The 24150-nt window shown below is 42.1% G+C and overlaps 1 protein-coding gene across 1 annotated transcript in view; it reads right to left on the bottom strand.

The window, feature by feature from the left end:
* Positions 1-14214: 14214 nt before the first annotated feature.
* The window catches only part of NTSR1 (neurotensin receptor 1), a 143471-nt gene continuing 133535 nt past the window's right edge, over positions 14215-24150 (bottom strand). Inside the window, exons 3-4 of the mRNA XM_069072556.1 lie at positions 22504-22594; positions 14215-18354 (exon numbers count right to left, since the gene is read on the bottom strand). Coding sequence (XP_068928657.1) covers positions 18105-18354; positions 22504-22594 — 341 coding nt within the window. The 3' untranslated portion in view covers positions 14215-18104. The remainder of the gene's footprint in view (positions 18355-22503; positions 22595-24150) is intronic.

The raw sequence follows: 24150 nt of genomic DNA, 5'->3' as shown, positions 1-24150 counted from the left end.
CAGGGGTAAAAGCCACACACTCCCACTTACTGGTCTCAAAGTCCAGACTGCACTGGCCTCTCACCTTGTCCTTTGCATCCATGTGTTGATAAATCTGGAAATGGCCACAGCTGCTGCTGATCTCAGGTCCCTCTGGCCGGCAGCTGGTCAGGCCCGCCCTGGGGCTAAAGCCTAGGGGTGGGGCTGGGCTCGGCTCTCAGAGCGCTGTGCTGGCCGATTCCTGCTGGCCTGCCGGGCTGTCCTCAGCGGGAGGTTAGCTTCTCTGTGTCATTATGTGGGTTCTGCAGCTCCAAAGTTTGTTTAGAGTCCCCTTTTTACATGGATTGGGGAAGGTGGAAGCTGGAGCCGCGGGAAGGTCGTGCTTCTACTCCCCCAAGGTCACTTAGATTGTAGTTGGGCAAAGGCCAGATTTAAATTAATCTCCTGATTCTAAACCCAGCTCTTTTTCTTCCACACTGACTTTACTCTCACCTTTTTCTCCTTTTTTTCTTTTAAGTTTTAAGGATATCTTTTGTTGTTACTTCACTCTTTTCTAAATATATTCTTCCCTATTCTGATACCAGCAAACTAATCCTTGTATAAAAAAATAGCACTGGCCCTGAAGTCAGAAGAACCTGAGCTCAAATCCAGTCTCAGACACTTGCCACACTTACTAGCTGTGTGACCTTGCGCAAATCACTTAACCCCAATTGCCTTGCCTTTCCCCTCCAAAAAAAAAATTTAAAAGGGGGGAAAAAAGTGCTGCAACAAAGCTAGACAACACATCACCTGACTCTGATCACATGTTTGATGTTTCTTATCCATAGTCCTGCACTTTTGCAAAGAAGAGAGGGACTGAAATCCTGCAGCTCTTCCCCCCTCTACCCAACTTTTGCCCTTGTAGAAAATTTTTCTACTTTTTAGTGGAGCAACGCGGGGTTAAAAAGAGAAGAAAAAAGTGTTTGGTTTAAAAAAAATTTTTCTTGTGTGCAGCCCACAATTAAATGGGAATGGGCAGGAAGAAAGCTTCTTTGTTGCTATTTTCCAGGAGGTGCTGGTTTGATTCGTTCATCTCTGCTCCTCTTGAAAAAGCTTTTTAAGATGATCCTGCCAGGTTTATTGTCAGTGAGACAGTTTATTACATCAAAACAAAAGATACTCCTTCATTCAGAAGAAAAAGTATTTAAAAGCACAATGGACCTAGTACAAAAAGAAATTACCTCGTGCTCACAATTCATTCTTGCCAGCCTCCTTATAGAAAAGCCACCTCAATGAGGGAAGACAGGATGTAATGACCATGCTCCCTCCCCATTGCAACCACAACAAAATGATAATGTGATTATTAGTACCCTGAGATCCCAGCAAACCCCTGGAGGGGAGATGGAGAGCAATGTGACCAGCCTGACAGGATTAGTCATTTCCACATGGTACATTGGAAAAGACTGTGGACCTGGAGTCAGGAGACCTATATTCTAGTTCTGATTCTGGTCCCAAGGAACTGTGCGAATATGGACAAATCCCTTTCCCTTTTTAGACCTCAGTTTCCTTACCTGAAATATGAGGGGATTGGATTAAGATGATTTCTAAAGTCCCTTCCAGCTCCAATATTCAAAGAATTTATGTTTCTCAGGGACAGCCTTTTAGGAAGATAGATTTAGAACTGGGAATAACCCTGGAGTTCAAGCCCCCTGTTTTATAGAGGAACAAGAGAGGTTAAGTTTTCTTCCCCGGGGGGAACAAAGGTAGTAAGTGGAAAAGCCAGGATTTGAACCAGCGTCCTCTAACTTCATGTTCCAAGCTTTTCTTGCCTTGTCAGGCTATCTCTATGCTTCTTCTGGTTTAATGTTCACTTCTTCAAGCATGCCCAGTGAGCCGCTGGGTGACTCGGATCTGCCTTTAGATAGTGCCATCACGTTTTTAACCTCCATTTATTGGCTTTCCTTTTCATCCACAGTCTCTCCCTGATCTCCGCTCCCTATTGCTTGTGTTTTGCCTTTTCTGGGATAGAGCAAATTGGCTGATGTCCCCTTGAGGAGATGGCAGGAGTGCAGGAAGGAACACTGGCAGTGACTCTTTTTTTCTTTTTGACTGAAATGGAAAACATTTTATTTGTAATGTTTTATATTTACAATGTTCATTTTCATTAAAATGACTCAAAACACAAAGGCAATAAGTCTCTGACAATGGAAATGATAGGGTTTTCATCATTTCAATCAGATATCATTGGAGAAACTGGGCAGAGAGACCTAGATCTTTGTTGTAATCAGTGGGAAGCTTAAGAGAGATGAAATCTTGGGAAACTGCTTTGGACACACTGAAACCCAAAGATAGTTTAAGGGTAAAAGCAAAATATATTATCTTCATTCATCATCATATTTCTTTCTTTGGAGCTAAAGGAAATGGTATTTTAAGAAAAAATGTTTTTTTTTTTTTCCTGAGTTTGTTGCCTACTGCAGGAGGGATTTGATGGAGAGCTTTTGACTTTTTGCAACGCGATTTTCCTTTTCTTAGGTTTATCACTGCCGGGGGGTTTGCTTTCTTTCGGGTCCATGCATTTGGAATTTGTAGAAAGAAAAGGAAGAGGAAAAAGGCTGCCATGTCTCCACCAAACAGTAAATTTCCTATTTTATGAATAGCCCTTGTGCCAGGTACAATGATCGATTTTCTGTTCCCTGGCATTAAACCCTTCTGTAAAGTGTGCAAACAGTATTTTAAAGGGCCCTCACTCTGCTATGGAATAATTGTGCTCACTTCTCATGGGCTGCCTTGGGACAAGTTTCATGCTGCTCATCAAAAAAAAAACCAACTATAACTGTTATTCCTCCAGAACAGGGTAAAAAGTGTCAAATCGCAAGATTATGGCAGTGACTCTCAAACAAGCAACAATGCTTTGGATTTTTAAAGTGCAACATTCTCAATTGAGGGTCCTGGCCTGTCCAGTATTGGGAGGTTCTGCAAGTAACTTCCACATATTTCAAAGCACTTAGGCTATGGGAAAGCTAATCAGGAAAAGAACATTTTTTAATAGACTTTTTCCCCCCCTCTCATCAGCATCTGTGTGATACAAGCCATACAACAGATCAAGGGTTACTCAGGCAGTTGAATAACTTGACTTCACTATTTGGATTAATTTCCCCAGTTTCCTGTTTTCCTTCTAATTTTGGCTGAATTAGTTTTTTTTTTTTTTTATGCAAACCCTTTTTAATTTAATGTGATCAAAATAATGAGTACTATATTCTGTAATTTTCTCTGTCTCTTGTTTGGTCATAAATTCTTCCCTTATCCATAGATCTGACAGGCAAAATTTTCCATATTCCCCTAATTTGCTTATGATATCATTCTTTACCTATATGTCACATGCCCATTTTGACCTTTCTTGTATACAGCATGAGATGTTGGTCTATACATAGTTTTTGTCAAACTTTTCCAGTTTTCCCAGAAGTTTTTGTCAAATAGTGAATATAGATTAAAACTCCCCCATGCCTTCTCATGCTGTCTCATCTTGTGTCCATGGCATTTCATAGATCCTCACTGGAGGCCATGCCAGTTCCCTGAGTAGTGTTCAGAATCTGTGAAGTATTAGAGATATATTAAGTCTTCCATATAATTAATGCTTCCCTTCCTCAATTCTGCTTCTTAGGATCACCAACTCCCAACAAGATTCAAGTGCTAAGGTGCTACCTTTTGTAGGAGATCTTTCTTGGAGAACTCTGTACCTCTCCCCTACCTCCTACTCTCTGTGAATGTCTTCTACGGTATCAGGATATCAGGATCCCCATGCTCAGACTATGCCTCTCTTTTTACTTCTCTCTTTTTACTATTGGGAGACACCCTGTTTTTCAGAGCTAAGGCCCAGCAAGCAAACTGAGCCCTGAGCTTGGCTTAACAACAATCCTTAGTACTCATCCTCTGGATGAACTCTTTACCCTAGCAAAAATCCCAGAATTGTTCCTACCAGCCCTAGGTGGTCCCTGAGTTCAGATCAACACCTGTAGGAGCCATGTTCCGGTCATGAAACTCTGCTGTGAATCAAATTTGTCTTGTTGCTGTTACCCCACATTGTTATGGCTACAGTAACAATTTAGCTACTGCTATATTTATCAAGGTTTGACCTCACTATTTACCAAGGTTTGACTCAAGGCGGGGTGTCCTCCTAGAGGAGGCCCTGGCACATATGTCTAATTTCTCTCCTCTAATGGAATATAGCAAGCTTTTTGCTTATGACCACTATTATCTCTATTTTTTATTTTGTTTTTATCTTATTTTTTAGAGTTAACTGTGTTGCGATAACCTGTGTGAGTTCTTTGATATTTTTCAGAGCCAGCTGTGGTTGTGATAACTTCTGGTATTTTATTTTTCAGAATTAGCAGCAGTTGCATAACCTCTGTCACTCTTTGGTCATTTATTTTCAGAGTTGACATGTACCATCCAAGGTTACCTTGTGCCTGCCCTGTATATGTCTCATATATGCTGTATGTTAGAGTGCAAGCTTCTTGAAGGCAAGTACTGATAGAAGACATTGGTATATTAATAAATGCTCACTGATCTTTTATCAGCCCTTCTGGAATGGGGCATCCCTTCTTAAAACCGAAACCTATATTCGTTTCTAAAGGAACACGGAATTACAGAATGCTAGAACTAGAAGTATCTTGGGGTCATCTAGTACAACTAGTACAATGAGGAAACTGCTTATGTATACCCAACTAGTTAAGGGCAGGGTCAGGATTTAAACTCAGGTCCTCTGATTCCAAATCCAGTGCTTTTTTTTTTTTTATTATGCCGTATGTTTCCTACAATTGACAGAAATCTCATCACTAAAAATCTTTCAATCAAATTGTCCGAGACCCAGGGCTAAGAGTCATGGAATTTTCAAGTCAAAACAGACCTTAGAGATCATCTAATCTCCCACTAATGGTCAGATCTAGGGGCTTGCTTGAGGCAAATCTTGATCATTAGGACACAATTCACAAGATGCTTTCATACTCAAACTGTTTTATGCTCATTAATTTATCAATCCACACAGAATAGCCTTTGCACATTAGCTTAATTATCAACATGATGTCCAGGAAGTCTTAAACAGATGCCTGACACTGATGAGATGTTTTACTGACATGTTCTTTTGGAGGAAAGAAGTTTTCATTCCCCAAGCAGACATGCTAGATCCTCTCAACTGTGCAAAAAGCTGTTTGTCACAATGATTTCTGTGATTTCCATGTCAAACAGAGTTTGCCATTTCCTGGGAGGATTACTTTGGATTTTTTGTTTTTTGCTTAAACAGACACACACACACACACACACACACACACACACACACACATGTACTCACGCACGCACACAGAGCTAGTATTGGGATGGAATTTGAATCTAGTTCTTCCTGAGTCCAATTCCAGTACTTAGAGTAATTATATCAAACTGTCTCAGCAGCTGGTTAATGTCAGCTTTCAGGGACTGGTGGATAGGGGGCTGGACTTGGGGTTAAGAAGTTTTAGGTTCACAGGAGAACATTGTACACAATTACAGACACATCATATCTGTGATGACTGGCTTTGATAGACTGGATTCATCTCAGCAATGCAAGGTTATAAGACAACTCCAAAGGATTCATGATGAAAAAAGTTCTCCACATACAGAGAAAGATTTATGGAGTCTGAATACAGATTGAAGCAAACTTACTCTCTTACTCTCTCTCTTTTTGTTTTGTTTAGTTCCTTTTCTCATTGTTCATTCCATTGGTTGTAATCCTTCTTTACAACTTGACTAATGTTTAATGTGAAGAACCTATTTTATTTGTAGAACCTATATCAGACTTCTTGCCACCATGGGGAGGGGGGAAGTGGGGAGGAGAGGAAGGGGGAGAAAATTTGAAAATCAAGGGATTGTGGAACTGAATCTTGTAAAATAAAAGTAAATTAAAAAAAAAGAAGTCTTAGGTTCAAACCCCACTTCTAACATTAGCTATGTGACCATGGGCATGTTACTTAACCTCTCTGAATTTCTAGTAACTCTCTGTGGCTTATATACCAAGTCATACAAGAGTTGTAATCTGACTCTGATGGAGGGAGTTATTACTAAAGAAATAATAGTCCTTTGAATTACTGATCTATGGGTAGGGGAAGTAGTCTGAAGGACAAGACTCAGTCTAATATGATCCTGTGTGTCGAAAGTCTCTTTCTTGATCTTGCAATCAAATATTGGCTCATTTAAGTTTTAGCTAAAAAACATACATATTAAAGAGATTAAGGGTAGGGGTGCTGGAGACCTCAAAATATCAACAAACTGGGTCCTGCTGAATGAATCTGACTCAAGTCTTCTCTCAGCCAAAGAAAAGCAAAGTTTATTATATACATATATATTATATATACAAGTTTGCTTGTATTGGACACAGAGTAAGTCTGCTAGAAAATTCTATGGTGCTTTCACACCACATGGTGTGAGATGGGGTCTTATATGCAGAAGGGTTGTGGGAGGAATCTAGGGGTGGTCTAGAAGAGGAGTTTGGGGAGGGTCTTCAGGAGGAGTTAATGAGGTATAAGAGTGATTAAGGGTGGGAAGTTGCTGGAGGCTACCATGGACACTACAGATAATGGTGGGCTAGGCCAGTTCAAGGGAGGATTGATATTTTGATAGGCTCAAGGGTGGGAAATAGATGGACAATGGAGGGTTAGGCTAGTAACAGAGGTTTGGGCCCAGCCATAATGTAAGGCTTATGGCCTCATACAAATGTTTCATCAAATGGGATGATTTAATCAAAGTTCAAGGGGAGGGGGGTTTCCCAGAACCTCCCCCTCAAACAAATAGGACCCAAATTCCTTTGGGGTAAAGGGTAAATTTCTCAGCTTCTGAAAGTGCTTCCTGCTGGCAAGGGGCATAGAGCTGTCCCTACCTCTCTGGGTCCTGTTCTAGGGTGTCAGACTTCACATTCAAGGGGTCAGACTCCAGAACATGGATGATGCCAGGTCCAGTGGTCTGGAGAACTTGGATTTGGTCAGAGATTTGCATAGCCTTGGTCATCCAGAGGTTGATGACTTGAGCCCTGGAGGAGACAAACCTGGCAGAGAGGTTAAGCAAATGAAGACCAAACAGGCACTAAAAAAAAAATAGAGAAAGAATAATTTCCCTGGTACAAAAGACAATATTCCTGGTCAAGGGCCTAGTAGGGCCAGAGTAATTAATTAAAACAGAGAATATCTGCTTATGACCTCATGCAAATGCCTCATCAAATGGGACAATTCAATCAGAGTTCAAGGGTGGGGGTAGTTCCCAGAGCCTGTACCTCATCACATATCACCTCATTTAATAATAATAATAGCTAACATTTATATAGTGCATACCATCCAGGCACTATGCTATATACTTTACAATTATTATCTCATTTGATCCTCACAACCACCCTAGGAGGTAGTTGCTATTATTATCCCTGTTTCACAGATGAGGAAGTTGAAGCAAACATCGGTCAAGTGACTTACCCAGGGTCACATAGCAAATAAATGATCTGAGACTGGATTTGAACCTAGGTCTTCTTGAAGCCACGTCTAACTGCCTATTTAAGCCCCATAACAATGTTAGGTACAGTAAGCACAAGAATTATGATCTCCATCTTACACATTTGACCTGTGGTTCAAATCATTTTCATAAGACTCTCCTTAACTGGTGGAGAGAATTATTACTTATTTTATGCCTACTTGAGAAGCATCGTTTTAGGGAGCTGAGGGAGGGAAGAGTTGTTTTCCTGGCATCTACTTTTGAGAGAGGACACATACTGTCCCAGTCTCTCTTCCTTGAGGGGGAGAAAAACTCCAGGAAGAAGCTGGCATGGAGTACGTACATTGAGAATGTCCCTATTTCCAGGTTGCTGCACTATAGTCTTTGGGGAACTTCTCCTGTGAAATCAAGGACCCTTTCTCTTAGTTTGGATGAGCTATTTTACTTCAGTGGGAGAGCTCATTCACTCTATATTGTCTAATATATTCTCATTTGTCTACCTTCTCTGATGTCTATTTGCTATCTCCTTGGATAAATGGTTTTACATATTATTTAATATATGTGATTGTCTTTGTGTAATTAGTATTTGGTAAGAAAGGAGTCAAGTCTTCAGATATAGCTCAAAATGCTCCTGTTCCATTAAGGGATGATGACCAGGAAAAGAAGCTGGAACCTAAAATTTATTTCCTTTGGACTAACAATATTTAGAGAGGCAGATCAATATAATCCTATTCCAGTATCCCCGATCTGACGGGAGTGGAGTGGATTAGTCTCATTGATGGGTTTAGGCTCTGGGAACCCCTTGAATCTAGACCCAAATCTCTGTTACTCTTAGCCTAGCCTAGCCCTCCATTGTCCAGCTACTTCCCACCTTTGATTCAATCAAAATATCTACACCCAAGTCTGTTACCCTTAAACTAGCCTAGTCCTCCATTTTCTGTCATCTCCAGGTAGCCTTCAGCTATTTCCCACCTTTAATCTCATTACTGGAGTCTGACCTCAGTCAAGGTCCTCCTTAGACTCCCCTGCAAGACCCTCCCCAAACCCTTCCTCTAGACCACTCCTAGATCTCTCCCATAATCTTTCTGTATATAAGATCCATCTTGCCTCCATGAAGGTGCTGATATTCGATCTAGCACAGACTCAGTCTGTATCAGATTTTTCTGGCCTGCTTGACCAATATAAACATCACAGATACTCAGGCTCCTTAAGAGTTTACCCATTATGGCGAATGCTTTACTTTGGCTGAGAGAAGGCTTGATTGGAATTCATTTGGCAGGACCTAGCATGTTGGTATTTTGGGATCTTGACTGAGGTACAGGCTCTAGGAACCCCCTTGAACTCTGGTCGAGTCTTCCCATTTGATGAGGCGTTTGCCTGAGGCCATAAGCCTTTCATTATAGCTAGGCCCAAATCTCTGTTACTAGCATAGCCCTCCATTGTCTCATCTCCAGGTAACCTCCAGCAACTTCAGTCATTTACTGGAGTCTGACTTCATTAACTCCTCCTGAAGACCCTCCCCAAACTCATTACTGGAGTCTGACCTCATTGACTCCTCCTGAAGACTCTCCCCAAACTCCTATTCTAGACCACCCCTAGATTCCTCCCACAACCTTTCTGTATATAGGACCCCATCTTGTCTCCATGTGGTGTGAGAGTGCCATAGAATTCTAGCATAGACTTACTCTGTGTCAGATGATTCTGGTCCTCTTGTGCAATGCAAGCATCACAGATACTGAGGCTCCTTAAGAGTCTACCCAATATGGTGAACTTTTAATAAGATTGGTTGTTCAGCCATCCAAAATTTTCTCAGTCATTCAATCTTTCTCCTGTCTCAAAAATGAACTCTTCTTTCTCCTTCCCAACCCTCCCAATTCCCAAATAGGAATATGTTGTGTTGTGCCCCACTCTCTGCAACCCCATTTGGGGTTTTCTTGGTAAAGATACTGGAGTGGTTTGCTATTTCCTTCTCCAGTTTATTTTACAGATGAGGAAACTGAGTCAAATAGCATTAAGTGACTTGCCCAGGGTCACACAGCCAATATGTGTCTGAGACCAGAGTTGAACTTATGTCCTCCTGACTCCAGGACTGGCATTCTATCCACTGTGCCACCTAGATGTCCCTAAACAGAAATATGCACTGAGAGCAATTATAAACAGAAAGAACTCTGCTCCTGAAGTTTTATTTTTAATAAAGAGGAGAATAATTTAGGGAAGAAAATGGCCCTGTATTTTATGAAGCCAGAAATAATTAAGGTTCTAAAAAAGACAATCCTCCCTGCCCCCCCAATTTTTATAAAGTTTTTCTCCTGAAATGGTGGGAGCAGGAAGAAAGGGAAAGTGAATTAAGTCAGGGACTGAGTAAGGGGAAAAGATGGAGGTAAATCAAGCCAGATGCTTCTTGCTGCCCATAAACCCTTGTGATGTCATCGGTCCTCTTTGAGAATGAAGAGTGAAGAAGTGCAACAACAAACTCTCCAGACAATTTTTCTTTCTGTTTGCAGGCAGATGGGCAATTGGAATGATAGGCATTGTGGGTAGATAGGGTGGTGTGAGGAGCCTGGGGAGGCCAGGGAGTGACTCAAAGAGTGAGATGGGAAGTGAGGTGGAAAGTCGTCATCTACTCATTATTGCCTGGCACTAGCCCTTTTGGAATAATAATAACTTCTATTTTCATAGAATTTCAAGGTTTACAAAGTTTTCTCACAAGAGCCCTGGAAGTTCGCTGTTGAAGAGATTTCCCATCTTTTGCAGATGTGGTAACTGGAAATCAGGGAGGCTAAGTGACTTGCCCATGGTCACACAGCCAGAGAGACTCAAACCTTCTGTCTTCTGAGTATTCTTTTCATTGTATCATAGCTGCTGCTTGAGTAATGGTCAAATTCTTAACATTTTCATAGCTATTTATAGTTTACCAGTTACTGTTCCATAAATTGCTGAATTAGATTATGATCACATCATGCAAATGAGTAAACTGAGGCTTATATTGGCTAACTGACTTGCTTGAGATCACACGGCCAGATTTAGGCACTGAGCAGGGACTCGAACTCAGGTCTTCTCATGACTGAGTAAAATGTGGAGGTTATCACTGGAGGATCACTGGAGAGCAGAGGCATTATCATGACAGTATGTAAAGCCCTCCATATCAAAACAGTCAAAGGCACAGTTCAAAAAGCATATTATTTATAATTCAGTTCATCTGAAAACAATTTGGGGGTCTCAGTAGTCTTTAAGTATGATATGGATCCATGGTGTGATATGTCAATGAAGACAGCACACATAGCCTTAGGCTTCATTAAAGCAGTCATGGCACCCAGGACAAGGGAGGTGGGAACATCAAATGGCATGTTCCCTGATCAGACTGTGGAGTGTTGTGTTCAGTTCTGGGCCCTGCATTTTAGGAAGGATGTGATAAAAAGGACAGCATTTGGAATGGGGTTTCTGGGAGACAGGGAAGATATTGAAGAGCCTCAAGTTTGATCCATGTTTGCAGTCATTCAAGGACATGACAATGTTTTAACCTGGAGAAAAGACATGGGGGCCTGATAGTGATGCTGGAGTATTTGAAGGGTTACTGTGTACATGAAGAAATGACCTTATTCTATGCCCCAGAGGACGAGTTAAGAGCAATTAGTGGGAATTGTAAAGAGGCAAATTTCAGCTTGACATAAGGACAGACTTTGAAACAATTAGAGCTGTCCAAAGTGCAATAGGCTGTTTCATAGAACAGAAGGTTCTTCCTCACTAGAGGTCTTCAAGTAAATGGAAATTAAAAAAAAAAAACCTAAGACAACCCACTTAAAAAAACATATTCACTATGTTTTAGGCACTGTGTTAAGAAGGACAATTATCTATTGAGTAAGTCCAAAGGAATTTGTGTTTAGGTATGGGTTGAACCAGATAGTTTCTTAGATCCCTTTGAAACTTTAAGATTCTGGAACTCTGGCTTCTGATTCTTAGGCCAGTGATCATTTATTCACTCAGTGAACATATACAGAGTACAAGGTTTGAGATGCTGCTTGAAAAAAAAAAGATTGCACCTGGCCCCCATCTCACTATTTCTAACACTGAGAGCCAAAGAAGGAACTTCACCCAATTCCTGCCTCTCTTGCTTCTATTCCTCACCTTTGCCTTCTCCCTTCTCCTTTTCTCTCTCCTTCTCCTCCTTCCTTTTTCTCTCTCATCTCTCTCATCTTTTTCTCTTATCTCTCTTTCTCTTCTCTCTCCCCCTCCCTCTGTCTTCCCTTCCTTTTCTTCTTCTTTCCCTCCACCTCTTTCTCCTTCCTCATTTCTCCCTGGTCCCTTTCTTTTCCCCAGGAGGACTCACTCATGGCTCTCAGCAATGGTCAAGAGTCAGCCATCCAAACACTGAATTCAGATCATGGCAGATGGGGACCAGATGTAACAGCCAGAAGTTTACTCTCAGCTATTCTTTAGGGAATGAGAAACTCAAGAAATAAAGTCATCTTTACAAAGCCTTCACATCAAGATATTAATTTTGTGTGGAATGAAACAGAACATGATATATGACCTCTATGACTATCTGTCCTGTGGATTAGTATTTTAGGATTCGATCACAATTTGTTATGTTGCTAAAGGCCTTTCCCCACTAGAGGATCTCCTAGGATTCTTGGGGTATTTGTGGTTACCTTAAATCCTCAGAGTCTATGCCTTCCCTGATTACAACTGGTCCTACCAGTCAATAAACATTTATATAGTGCCCACTTTGTGCCAGGGCCTATGCTAAGTGCCGTGGATACAAAGAAAGGTCAAAGTCAATCCTTGCCCTCAAGTAGCTCACAGTCTAATTGTGAATAACTAAGTATGAACAAGCTCTATGCAGAATAAATTGGGGCTAATCCTCAAAGGGAAGACATGAGAATTAAGGAAGGTTGGGAAAGGCTTCCCATAGAAGGTGGGATTTTACCTGAGGGAGATCAATCAGTAGGCTATTGCAATAGTCCAGCATGAGGTGATGAGGACTGGTGCCTTGAAAGAAGCCAGGGAAGCCAGGAGGCAGAGATGAGGAGGGAGAGCATTCCAGGCATGGGAGACAGCCAGAGAAAATGCCTGGAACTGAGGAAGACCAGGGGCCAGTGTGTGGAAGAGGATAGGGAAGGTAAGACACAAGTAGCAAGGAGAGGTGGTGAGGGGCGGTTTATTAAGGATTTTTAATAATTTATAATTTCAAATATAATTGATAATTTACACATAATATAATTTATAATTTTAATAAGAGGACTTTTATAAATAGTCCTGGACGTGATGGGTAGTGGGAGTTTATTCAATAGTGGGGTGACATGGTCAAACCTATGCTTTAAGGAAGACAACTTTGATGACTGAATGAAGGATGAACTGGAGTGGGGAGAAACTTGAATCAGAGAGATCAAGCAGCAGGTTATTGCAGTAGTCCAGCATGAAGTGATGAGGACGGGTACTAAGGTTATGTCAGTGTCAGAGGAGAGAAGGAAGGGGGTGTATTCAAAAGATGTACAAAAGTAAAATCTATAGGCCTTGACATCAGATGGTATATGGGGTGGGGGAGTAGAGAGACACAGAAAGACACACACATACAGTTTTGGATATGTTGAATTTTTTTTTTAAAGCAATTGGGGTTAAGTAACTTGCTCAAGGTTACACAGCCAGTTATTTTGTGTGGGTGTTAAGTATCTGAGGCTGGAATGGATCCCGGGTCTCCCGACTCTGGGGCTGGCACTCTTACTCACTGCGCCACCTGGCCGCCCGATATGTTGAATTTAAGATGTCTATGAGACATCCAGTTTGAGATGTTCAGCAGACAGGAGATGCAAAACTCAGGTCAGTTGAGAGGTCTGGATAAATAGATTTGAGAAGCATAAACATAGAGATGATAATCAAATCCATGGGAACTTATGAGGTTACTAAGTGGAATAGTACAGAGAGAGAAGAGAAGAGGGCTCAGAGCTATGAGACCCAGGAAGGCTCTGAGTAAGGACTTGGAAATGGGATATATTTTTCTCATTCTATGACTCTCTTTGGGTGTTAAGTTCAGAGAAGCTTAGTCACCAGAGGGTATTTAAAAAAATTTTGTTTAGTTTCATTTCGGCTATAGTAACTAGTGAAATTATCTACTAAAGAGCAGAAGGGCTATGATCTGCATTGATGGCTTGGGGGCACCCATCTTATTAGAAGCACAATAATGCCTGTTATTTATATAGTGTTTTGAAGTCTACAAAGTGCTCTACACATGTTCCTGAATTTGAGCCTAACGTTAAACCATAGAGGTCAATACTATTGATGTTGCTATTCCCATTTTACAAATGACAGACCTGAAGCTTGGAGAAGTTAAATGACTTGGTAACGGCCTCATGTCTAGCAAGAGTCAGAGGCAGGATTTGAATCTAGATCTTGACTCCAAGTCCCAATACTCTGTCTTCTACACTGTGCTGCCTCCAAGCACTGGTCCTTCAAAATACTGAAGTGTTCAAAGCCTTCCTCTTTGCTGGTAAGATAGTGATATCCTGCAGATTGCCACAGTCTTATGACTTTGTTTCAGGCCAGGTTTTTAGGGGTATTGGTGACCAAAGGTGGTCATTCATTCTCTTGGCAAATGTTCTCAACACAGTGTCACTTGGCTTCTACTGAATTATGGTGGAGAGGGCAGATTGTTACTTGAGCTGTCACACTTCCATTGGAACCCGGTTAAAAACAGCGCACAGGGCTTAGCTTTTTATTCATTTATTTGAATGTGCAATTCACTTATTTCTACCACAAGTACAACACAAGCAGGATTGGATTCACAGTCTGAGGGATTTCAAGCAGGAAGTGGCAATAGCAGAGCTGGATTTTCCTGTGAGCTGTTTCAGCCATTCACACAAGAATCCAGTTACTGAAGACAACTTTAAGGAACACAGGAGAGCTGGTTTCTGCACAATTCCAGCACATATCACTGGACACCTTGGACAAGGAGCTAAGCAAGGAAAACAGGTTTTCACAAAAGGAGGCTGAAGACATGCTTTATATACTGGGGTTTGTGTTTTTGATCAAAAAGAGAACAAGCTATTTTAACACTGATAGACAACATCTGGGCTATATCTGAAACATCACGCCTGGTGACGTGGACACATTAACTCTATTTTTTGTAAGATACTTGATGGGATGAAATCCAAGTCCAAGTACTTTTCATCTAACTTCTTTTGACTGTTGCCTCTCTAATCACTCCCTTTTCCTCCCCGTCTTATAAGAATACTCTATATTCATAGCATAATTTATACTTTTTAAAGTACTTTCACATATCCTTTCATTTCATCTTCATTTCACTGCCTGGAGGTAGGCAGGGTGCATAGCATTTGTCTTTATCTTATGGATGAGGAAACTTAATTCTGGAGAGGTTCTGACTTGCTTGGCCACACAACAAGCTAATGGCAGAGCTGGAATGAAAACTGTTAGCTCCTGTCAGACATCCTTACTGGTGCTGGCTTATGAGCCCAATACGGAGGGGAAGGATAGTATCAATACACAGCCTGAGCTGTGTTGAGCTGGGGGGAGGTCCCTGCTAATGCTGCCTAGCTGAAATCCTGTTGTGAGGAGCTACAGGTGTGGAGTGAACCAAGAGAATAACTCCCTGAATCTTCACCGGTCTGGAGGTGCCTTTGACCTTCAGTTGCTCTATTTTTTTCAAAGGAAAATACATCCGTTCAAAGTAGCTCCATGCTTCAGCTCCTCTGGGGACTCTGCTGCTGCTCTGTCCAGAACACGTTATCTTAAAATTTCTGACACTTAGGCAGAAAGTCATGCATAACTTTTTCCTCTACAGCTAATAATCAAGTAGGAGACAAAACCTGCTGACCAGCTGCAAAGGTTGATAGAAGTGACACCCTTTCTTGGAGTGTTCTGGCAGATCAGAAATAGTGCCCTCAGAGAAAAACTTCTCCATCACTGGGGAAAATCTGGATCCCTGTGTCCAGGTGAGCTTGAGCTGCTCTTAACCAACTCTGGTTTGTCTGGCAGAGGCCTAATGGATGCACAGGCACTATTCAGGAGGCTGCTATTATCAGCTTCTCCTGAATATTCAAGTTTAAGACCTTGGGCTGCCGAGGACTCATGTTGAGCTCCTGGTGGTTTCAGTCTGGAGGCTTGCTTGGTCTTCCAGCAGTAGGTAGAAACAATAATCAGTCATACAACTAGCTGTAGCCTGCAGGTCTCTCACCTGACAGCCTGGCTTTTTTTTTCTCTGCTTATCCCATTTTGAAGTAAAGGCCAATTGATATCAAAGTCATCCTCTTTGGGGTCTGATATAGTGGCCTTACATACAGGAGAATTTTTGACTCGTAGGACCACAGGTCTATAGGACCAAGAGAAAGATTTTGAGAAGCAAAGTTCTGCACCCTAATTTGATCCTTCTCTATTAAGTCATTTGCCTCACCGAGTTTGACTCTGCCTCTGTGCAAAGTTGCAGTTTTGGGACAAAGAAAAACCTCATGCACAGCCTAATTTCTAACCAACATGAATTCTCTCCAATATTTTGGGATAAAGCTATGTCTCACTTTTCTTCTCCCTCCTCTTCACCAAGTAAAATCAGGACTGCTTTGGATAAGTGTACAGTCAATCAATCAGTCAATCACAAACATTTACGAAGTGCTTTATCTAGTGTTTGGGATTGATCTTGAGGAAATAGTAATTTCCTCAAGAAGGTTAAGGACTTCAGCCTTCTGCCTAGAACCTTGGTTTCTCTGTTATTGGTGGCACCTCTGTTGAGAATTGCAAAGCCTGCTGGCTGGTGGTAAGTGATCTTGGGACCTTCTGTCTTCAGGCAACTTTTCTCTGTTTCTCGTTTAAACAAATTCCTGTAACCTATGATTCCTCCTGTGGAAGATCTCCACTTAAGTTACATTGACCAGGAGTAAATATTGAGGGAATGGAGGGAGGCGACTAGATTTTCAGGAATTCTCAGGAGCCCAAAGAATTCAGAAGCATGGAATAAAAGGGAGTATGGGGATGGGGAGGGTGGAGGGGGGAGCAGTCTGTGAAGCCAGTCAATAGAGTCACTTTAATAATATGAGGAGGGTCAAGGGTGGGAGAGGAGAAATGAAAGAAATATTCATCTTCTTCCTCTCTCCTCCCACCAAATTCTATTTTTCCATGTTCATTCTTGCTCCCATGCATTGACCTGGATGAGTGGAGAATGAAATTAGAGTAGAATATTCCCTGTGCTCCTGGGATTGTGGGAGAAAGGAGAGGAGAGACAACCTGGCCAGAAGCCTGGTCTGGGTTTAGTAGGGATATAACTGGACTATTTTCATGGGCATCTGGGTCTGATCTGGTCTTTACCAGCTGATGGAGTGTAAAGGAGGATGCTTCATGTACACTAGGCTGAAATGAGAGTACTTTCTCGATCCTGAGGAGAGCAAATTAAGATTTGTTTCTCTTTTCACAGAATCCAGTAAGGGATCTCTCCATTTGATATGGTACCCTATATGTAGTAGGTACTCAAAAATGATAACAATAATACTTTTTTAGAAGGCAATCAGGGTTAAGTGACTTGCCCAAGGTCACACAACTAGTAAACATCTGAGGTCAGATTTGAACTCAAGCTTTCTGGACTCCAGGGCTGGTGCTCTATCCATGGGGCCACCTAGCTGCACCTCAATATATTTTGAATTAAATGAAATTGAATTTAGGATCAGAATTGCTTTTAGACCAGGAGAGTGATTGAGTGGCCTGGGTGGTCAGCCTGGGCTGAGGAGTTCCATTTCTGATATCATTTCTTAATATAGGGCCTGGAGTATGTCCTGTGGGATTGGTCAAAACAATTTTGATCTTGAGGGGAGAACTAGAAGCAGGAGGTGAGACTCCTTCTGTGCAAGAGCCTTCTGGCATGATTATCTCAGGAATTCTTTCCACCCATAGTAACTTGCTTGGGCAGTTAAGGATCTCATTCAGTGACCCTTTCCAGGCTCAGCCATGCGTTTATTCTTCTGGACCGGAATTCTAAGCTTGTAGATAGAACTGAGGCTGGGAGAACAATGACTTGAGCTGAACAGAGGCACTTTTCTGGTTTCACGAGCATCATCTTTCTTACTGATTCCCTGGAACATGCTGAACTTAGTAACAAACACTCAGCAGAGACGCATCTGTGAGTAATCACCCAGATCTAGGAGCCCATTTAGTTGTCCATGTCCCTGGCTCTAAATATCCGTTAGGTGGACAACAAAGAAACCCTTTCTTGCTGAATACTAATATCTGCTCATTAAAGTCCTTGTTTGGTGCCTCTGGGAGAAATAATCACATCACTGGGCTTTCAAAGGAAAGAGGGAGGGAAGGCTGGCAGAGGTGGGAGCAGTGGACACTTTTATGCTGAAAACAAATAGATCCTGTAATACAGATTGTCTCAATTTCAATTCTTAGAAGTTAAAAGAAAGGGTGGAACTCCTAGCTGACCTCTTGTCTGAACCCAGGCCAGCAATGCCCCTTCCCACCCCCCACCCCCAACACCAAATGAATGGATAGATGCTAGTTACAAGATGTGAAAGGCCAAGGTATATATGAATGACATCACTGTGCCAAATATACCACCACATGCACTCAAACTATGGAAGAACAGGGTGGAGTGGCATCAGCTTCCATTCCTTCCTCCATGACCCTGGAGCCAACTCTCTGGAGCTCTAGTAAAGTGTTTCCCGGGTGACATTGCTGGAAAAAGTGTGGTTGCTGGAGATGCTGTTGGACTTCCTGGAGAGCCTCGGCCTTTTTTTCCTTCTTCTCCAGGGAGGGCAGAGGAAAGCCAGGGTAGAAACGAAGATCTGGCGGAAGTTGGCCGACACCAAGTTGTAGAGAATGGGGTTGATGGTGGAGCTGACATAGAAGAGGACATTGGTGAGCATGTAGAAGTAGTGGTAGAAATCATAGAGGAACCTGGAGAGTAAAGGAGAGAGAGGAAGGAAGAGCATCCAAGTACATTAGAGGGCTTTGAAACACAAGCCAAAAAGGACAGAGACAACCTTCTGGGTCATAGAATTAGACAACCATTGAAATAATAAAATCTAATAATATCCACTTGAAGGGACCTTAGAAACCATGAAGTTCAAGTTTAATGCCAGAGGCTCTTCTGTAATATTCTTAATGATCATCTAATTTCCACTTGAATGCTTTCAGTGACAGAAGCTTACTACCTCACAAGGCAGCCATTGCTAGAAAGCTCTAATTAGTGAATAGTTCTTCCTTATACTGGAGTAAATTCTTCCTTCCTGCAACATCTAGCCAATGGTGCCATTTTTATTCTTTAGAGTGACATAGAATAAGTTGATTCTTATTTTGAATCATAAGGTCATAGATTTTGAGCAAAGAGGAAATTAGGTCATATAGATCAACTCTCTCTTTTTGCAGATTAGGAAACTGGGACACAGAGAAGTTGATTTCCCCAGTGACACAATTCTCAAGTATCTGAGATGAGATTTTATCCCAGTTCTTCCTGATTCCAAATCTATCACTCTTTTCACAGTGCCTCACTACCTCTCAAGTTTGAAACAGACTTTAAAATCTCAGGTTTGGAAGGGAACTTTGAGGCCATCAGTCCAACTGTCCACCCTATGCAGGTGTCCTTCCTACTATCAGAGACAGCAAAGCCAGCTTTTAACAAGGAACATGTAAACTTGAAATACTTGCTAACATGTGGATGGCAGACCTCTGCTTTTATCTATCATTAATTAGAACCTGGCTTTGATCCTGTATATTTTTGAGCTATCTGAAGGTAGCTTCCCCTAATTATTTTCTGAGCCACCTAGTTAATTTTCTGCATCTTCTTAGATTTCATCCAAATTGTTCTAGGCTTTTGGGTGACTGACTGACTTGTTATGAATAATCTTGAGTCATGAGCACCCTCACTTCTCACCTAAATACCCCAAGGCTGTAGCCTAAGCAAAATTTCCTTTTCTGGTTTCCTGGCAAGGGCTCATTTGCCAAGTAATAGCCCTTCAGAGGCTTGCTGACAGCTATTGAGGAGAGCAAAGCAGGCTTTGTGAAGGAGGACAGAGTGACCTGCTTACTGGTATTTTGCTGGGGGGGAGGGAAACCACATCTTTCTTGTCCACTTAGTTGGCTCTCCTCAAGGACTTGGGAGTGGTAATATGGTTGAAAAGGGGAGGAATTGCTATTTGTGAACTTTTTGTTTTAAGGGAAGCAAAAAAAGGTAGTTGGCACTTGAAGTTAACTGGCTTAGTTTAAGGCCACAGTGTTCTTTCCTGAAGAGTTTCTCTGCTGGGGTTGATGACTACAGAGCTGTGGTGTAGTGATTATAATTGCCCATTCTGCAAGAAGAACCACTGAGGCAGAGCTCTGAGCCAATGGCACTTCATTAAAAAGGCTGTGATCCCCTCTAATGAAGTGGATTTTGCTGGGGTGCGGTCACTGAGCGTGCTACAGCTACTTGGACTCACAGGTAAGAGTTGAGTGACCAGTTGGACCCAAAGCTGGATAAGCAGCCTTGAAAAGTTCTCAGTAAGCCCTCACTCCAGAGGTACCTGTCCTCCCTTAACACTCCATACATCCCAATACATCCTTATAGCAATGAAATCACAGGCCTGGGCCCTATCCTTAAAGTGGACTGGACAGAAACTGGAGGTGTTCAAGTGAAGTCTGAGGATGATTTGTTGGAAATGCTGTTTACAGGATCCTTTTTTAGGTATAGATTGGACAAGATGACCTCTGAGGACTTTTTACATTCTGAAATGCTATGACATTTACATTGTTCCTTTGTTAGGTGGTGTCTTCCTTGAGGGCAGGGAAGAATCTTATCTAACATATCCTCCCTAATCCCTAGCATGGCTCTGCCAGTAGTAGGTGCTTAATAAAGTTATTGTAGTGTGTTTTGTTATATTTAAAGATGTAGGTGGTCATACAAGAATGATTTCTGAGCACCCGGGTCTTCCAGCTCTAAAACCTCTCTGTGTTAGGGCTGGTGGAGCAGCTGGTGGTGCAGTGGTTAGAGTTCCAGGCCTGGAGTCAGGAAGACTTATTTCTGAATTCAAATCTGGCCTCAGATGCTACCCTGGGCAAGTCACTTAATCTTGTTTGCCTCAGTTTCCTCATCTATAAAATGAGCTGGAGAAGCAAATGGCAAACGACTTCAGTGTCTCTGCCAAGAAAACCCCAAATGGGGTCACAGGGAGTCTGACACAACAGAAACAACAATAATATTATTCCAGGGCTGGGAAAAGCTGGGAAGGAGAAGCCATCACAATCCTGATCCTAATTCTGATTTTCTAATCTACTTTCAGAGATTGATCTTCACCTTCAGGGGTTTTGAGTTTTGCCAGGGGCTTCTGGGCTTAAGGGGATGAGCAGGTTACTGTGGTCTTTATGAGAGGAAAAGGGGCACAATGGAAAGGTACTGGATTTGAATTCAGATGCTCTGAGTTCGAATTCTGCCTCTGGCACATGGTATGTCATTGAACTCAGTGGCTTTTTAGGTCCCTTCCAGCTTGAAATCTATGATCTTGTGACCTGGTAAAGGGATGGAGAAGGTACAATGAGGAGAACTGGGTTTCCCTCCTCAAAACTGGTGGGCATAGAGGGAGCATGCCAAGGGATTTAGCTTGTGGAGAGACATGCATGTTGCTATTTCCTATTGGGAAGGGAAGTGAGGACTGTCAAAGGCACCTTAATTTGCACAATATATAATTTTTTTGCCTTTTTTTTTTTGAGGGCAATTGGGGTTAAGTGACTTGCCCAAGGTCACACAGCTAGTTTTTGTGTTAAGTGTCTGAGGCTGGATTTGAACTCAGGTCCTCCTGACTCCAGGGCTGGTGCTCTAGTCACTGCACCACCTAGCCACCCCCACAATTTTATTGAAAAAGGTCTATATCACACTTTGGTGAATGAAATCCTACCCAAATTAGGTTAGAAAAGCTTGTTTTTTGAAGGACTCCTAAGGTTTCTTATGAAAAAAAGAGTGAAATGTCTGAGCTGGAGGATGATCTAGTCCAACATCCTCATTTGATAGAGCAGAAAACTGAGACCCGGAGATGAAGAAGCAATTTGTCTGGTGCCACAGATAGTTAAGCTTAGAACTCAGCTCTCCTGACTTGCACTATACCAGGTTTCTTCCATTGGTGATAATGCTGATGAAGATGATGTTGACAATTACATATATTAACATAACACTTAGCACTTGGCATAGTGACTAGAACAGAAGAGGCCCTGAATGACTTGATGATGTATCATTTTAAGGTTTACAAAGCTTTTTTTTGTCACTATTCTTTGTTAGTTCATGCATTATTATCATGATCATTTTATAAATGAGGAAAATGAAGCTCAGAGAGGTTAAGAGACTTATCTAAGGTCATATGGATAGTTGGAGCTGATTTTCAAAGATAGGTTTTTACATGTCAAATTCGGTTCTCTTTTCTCCGTACCACAAAGTATCAGAGCCTGAAATCAAATTCAGGTTTTTGGAACTGAAGTCTGATATACTTTCCAACACATTGAGGGAAGTCCCGGCTTTGTGGTCCTGAGGCACAGGACATGGTGGTGGGAGGGGTGGGGAGGGTGGGATTGTTTTTGTTCAGTTGTTTCAGTTGTGTCTGACTTTCTGTAACCCTATTTGGGGTTTTCTGGGCAAAGATATGGAATGGCTTGATATTTTCTTCTCTAGTTTTACTTTACAGATGAAGAAACTGAGGCAAACAGGGTTAAGTGATAGCCAGGGCCACATAGCTAGTAGGTGTTGGAGGTCAGATTTGAACTCAAGAAGATGAGTCTTTCTGATTCCAGGTTCAGCACGCTATCCACTGCACCATAAAGGGGGTGGAGAGGTAGCTTCAAATGAAGACTTAGCACCAACTTTTTCATCCAGCCTTGTATGGAATTGAATGGCATACCCTTGTGGAGGTCATTGAGAGGCCTGCCAGCATCATTGAAGGGTAGAGCCAATATCCCTGAATTGGGTCTTTGATTAGCACAGGGGCTTGGGTTTGATGATATGAGGAATCATTTTTTTCCCTTAAGGCCCTCAATTCCTCAGGTACCCAGACACCAGCATCTACATAACATGAGGCAGATACTCACGGGGACCAGTGATCAGATGGGATATAACAGAACATCAAGCGACGAACGTGGTAGGGCAGCCAGCAGATGACAAAGGCAATGACCACTGCACCTGGAATGTGAGAGAGACACCATGGATTTAGTGCCCTAGAATCATGGCATGTCAGAGGTGAAAGGGAGCTTACAGACTGCCTAGTTTAACCTCTTGATTTTACCAATGAAGAAAGTGAGGCCTGAAGAGGAAGGGACACCGAGGTCACACTACTAGCAAATGTTTTGGTGTGCTTCTGGAAACTAGAAGTTTAGGTCTGTTGTAATCAGTACTCAGCTCAAACCTCAGCATTGCTTACTCACAGCCTCTGTGTGTGTGTGTGTGTGTGTGTGTGTGTGTGTGTGTGAGAGAGAGTGTGTGTGTGTGTATTTTAGCCACTTCAACTCAGCAAAACACATTTCCTGAGTGTCTACCGTATGAAGGATCCTGTGAAGGATGCAAGGATGTTATCACTGATAACAACATGCTTGAAATCAGGTGGGTAGGCTCATACATGTGCAGTAGTAATTATGAACAAGACTGAAAAGGGATGAGTATGATAAGAAAGGTTTGGACTTGGAGAATGGGCACCACTGGGAGATGAGAAAAGAAAGAGAACATTGTTTTCATTCTCAGATCAATTTCAGGAATGAGGTTTTAGGGTATTCCTAGTCCCCTGGCACTTCAATTATTTAAAGAAATGAAATTATTTTTGCAGTCTCATAGAGGGAAGGCAAGCCTTGGTATCTGTTTAGTTCTGAAGTAATAAAATCTTCGAAGTCTAATTATTTGATCCATAGCTTGCCTTACTTAAGCCATGGAAACTAAAGGTATCATGAGTCTGGCTCCCCATGAGCTGTTTTCCCCAGGAGAAACCCAAGCCTTCTCTTGCCTGTAGGTGGTGCCCTAGTGGTAGCAGCCAATTTAGAGATTCATTCAGTCAGGGCAAAGGAGGTCTCCAGAGATGGGTGGGACAACTTTTTGGAGAGGACTCTCCCCTCCAAACAACCTCTGTTTTCCTGAGAGCCTTGTTCTTAGATCTAGGACCTAGATCATGCACCCTGAAAGTCCTCTTCAGCTCCTGGCTACGTCACATTTAACTCAAGTCTGGCCTACCATAGTGCTATGGTGAGAGCACTGTGCTGAAGACTCATTAGCCATGTGACCTTGGGCACACAAGCTTTCCCTCCTGCTGTTTCTATTTTCTCATCTATTATCATTGTTGTTTGTCTTTTGTTTTTGAAGAGGACCAATGGGGTCCTCATCATGGGGTGAGGTCTTGACTTGTTAATTGGATTTAAGTGAGGCGGAGTTGCATAAAGTCATCAGCTTCACTGTTTCTTCCTAAGTCATCAAAATCCAGTGGCAGGACAAATGTCAAAACGACTGGTGGTGCCCTGGGTTGCAATGCATGATCTTGGCATTTCTGATGTCTGACCAAGCTCTGAGTGAGCTACAATGCTTTGCTTCAGCTGTCTGCATGAGCTTTGGAACAACTTGTTCTCATCTGCCCATTCTGCTGCTGGAATTTTCATAGGCTTTGGTAGACATCCCCTTAATTCCCCAATGGGAAGATAAAACTGTTCAACTAGATAACTTCTATGGTCTTTCCTAGTTCTAAGATTCTGGGGAATCCC

This window comes from Petaurus breviceps, unplaced genomic scaffold (assembly GCF_028583685.1).
Source record: "Petaurus breviceps papuanus isolate PSGF00001 unplaced genomic scaffold, PetGlider_PUasm1.0 90847, whole genome shotgun sequence".
In the NCBI taxonomy this organism is placed as follows: Eukaryota; Metazoa; Chordata; class Mammalia; order Diprotodontia; family Petauridae; genus Petaurus; species Petaurus breviceps.
Note: the sequence above shows the minus strand (reverse complement) of the source record. Positions and strands in the feature narration are given on the sequence as shown.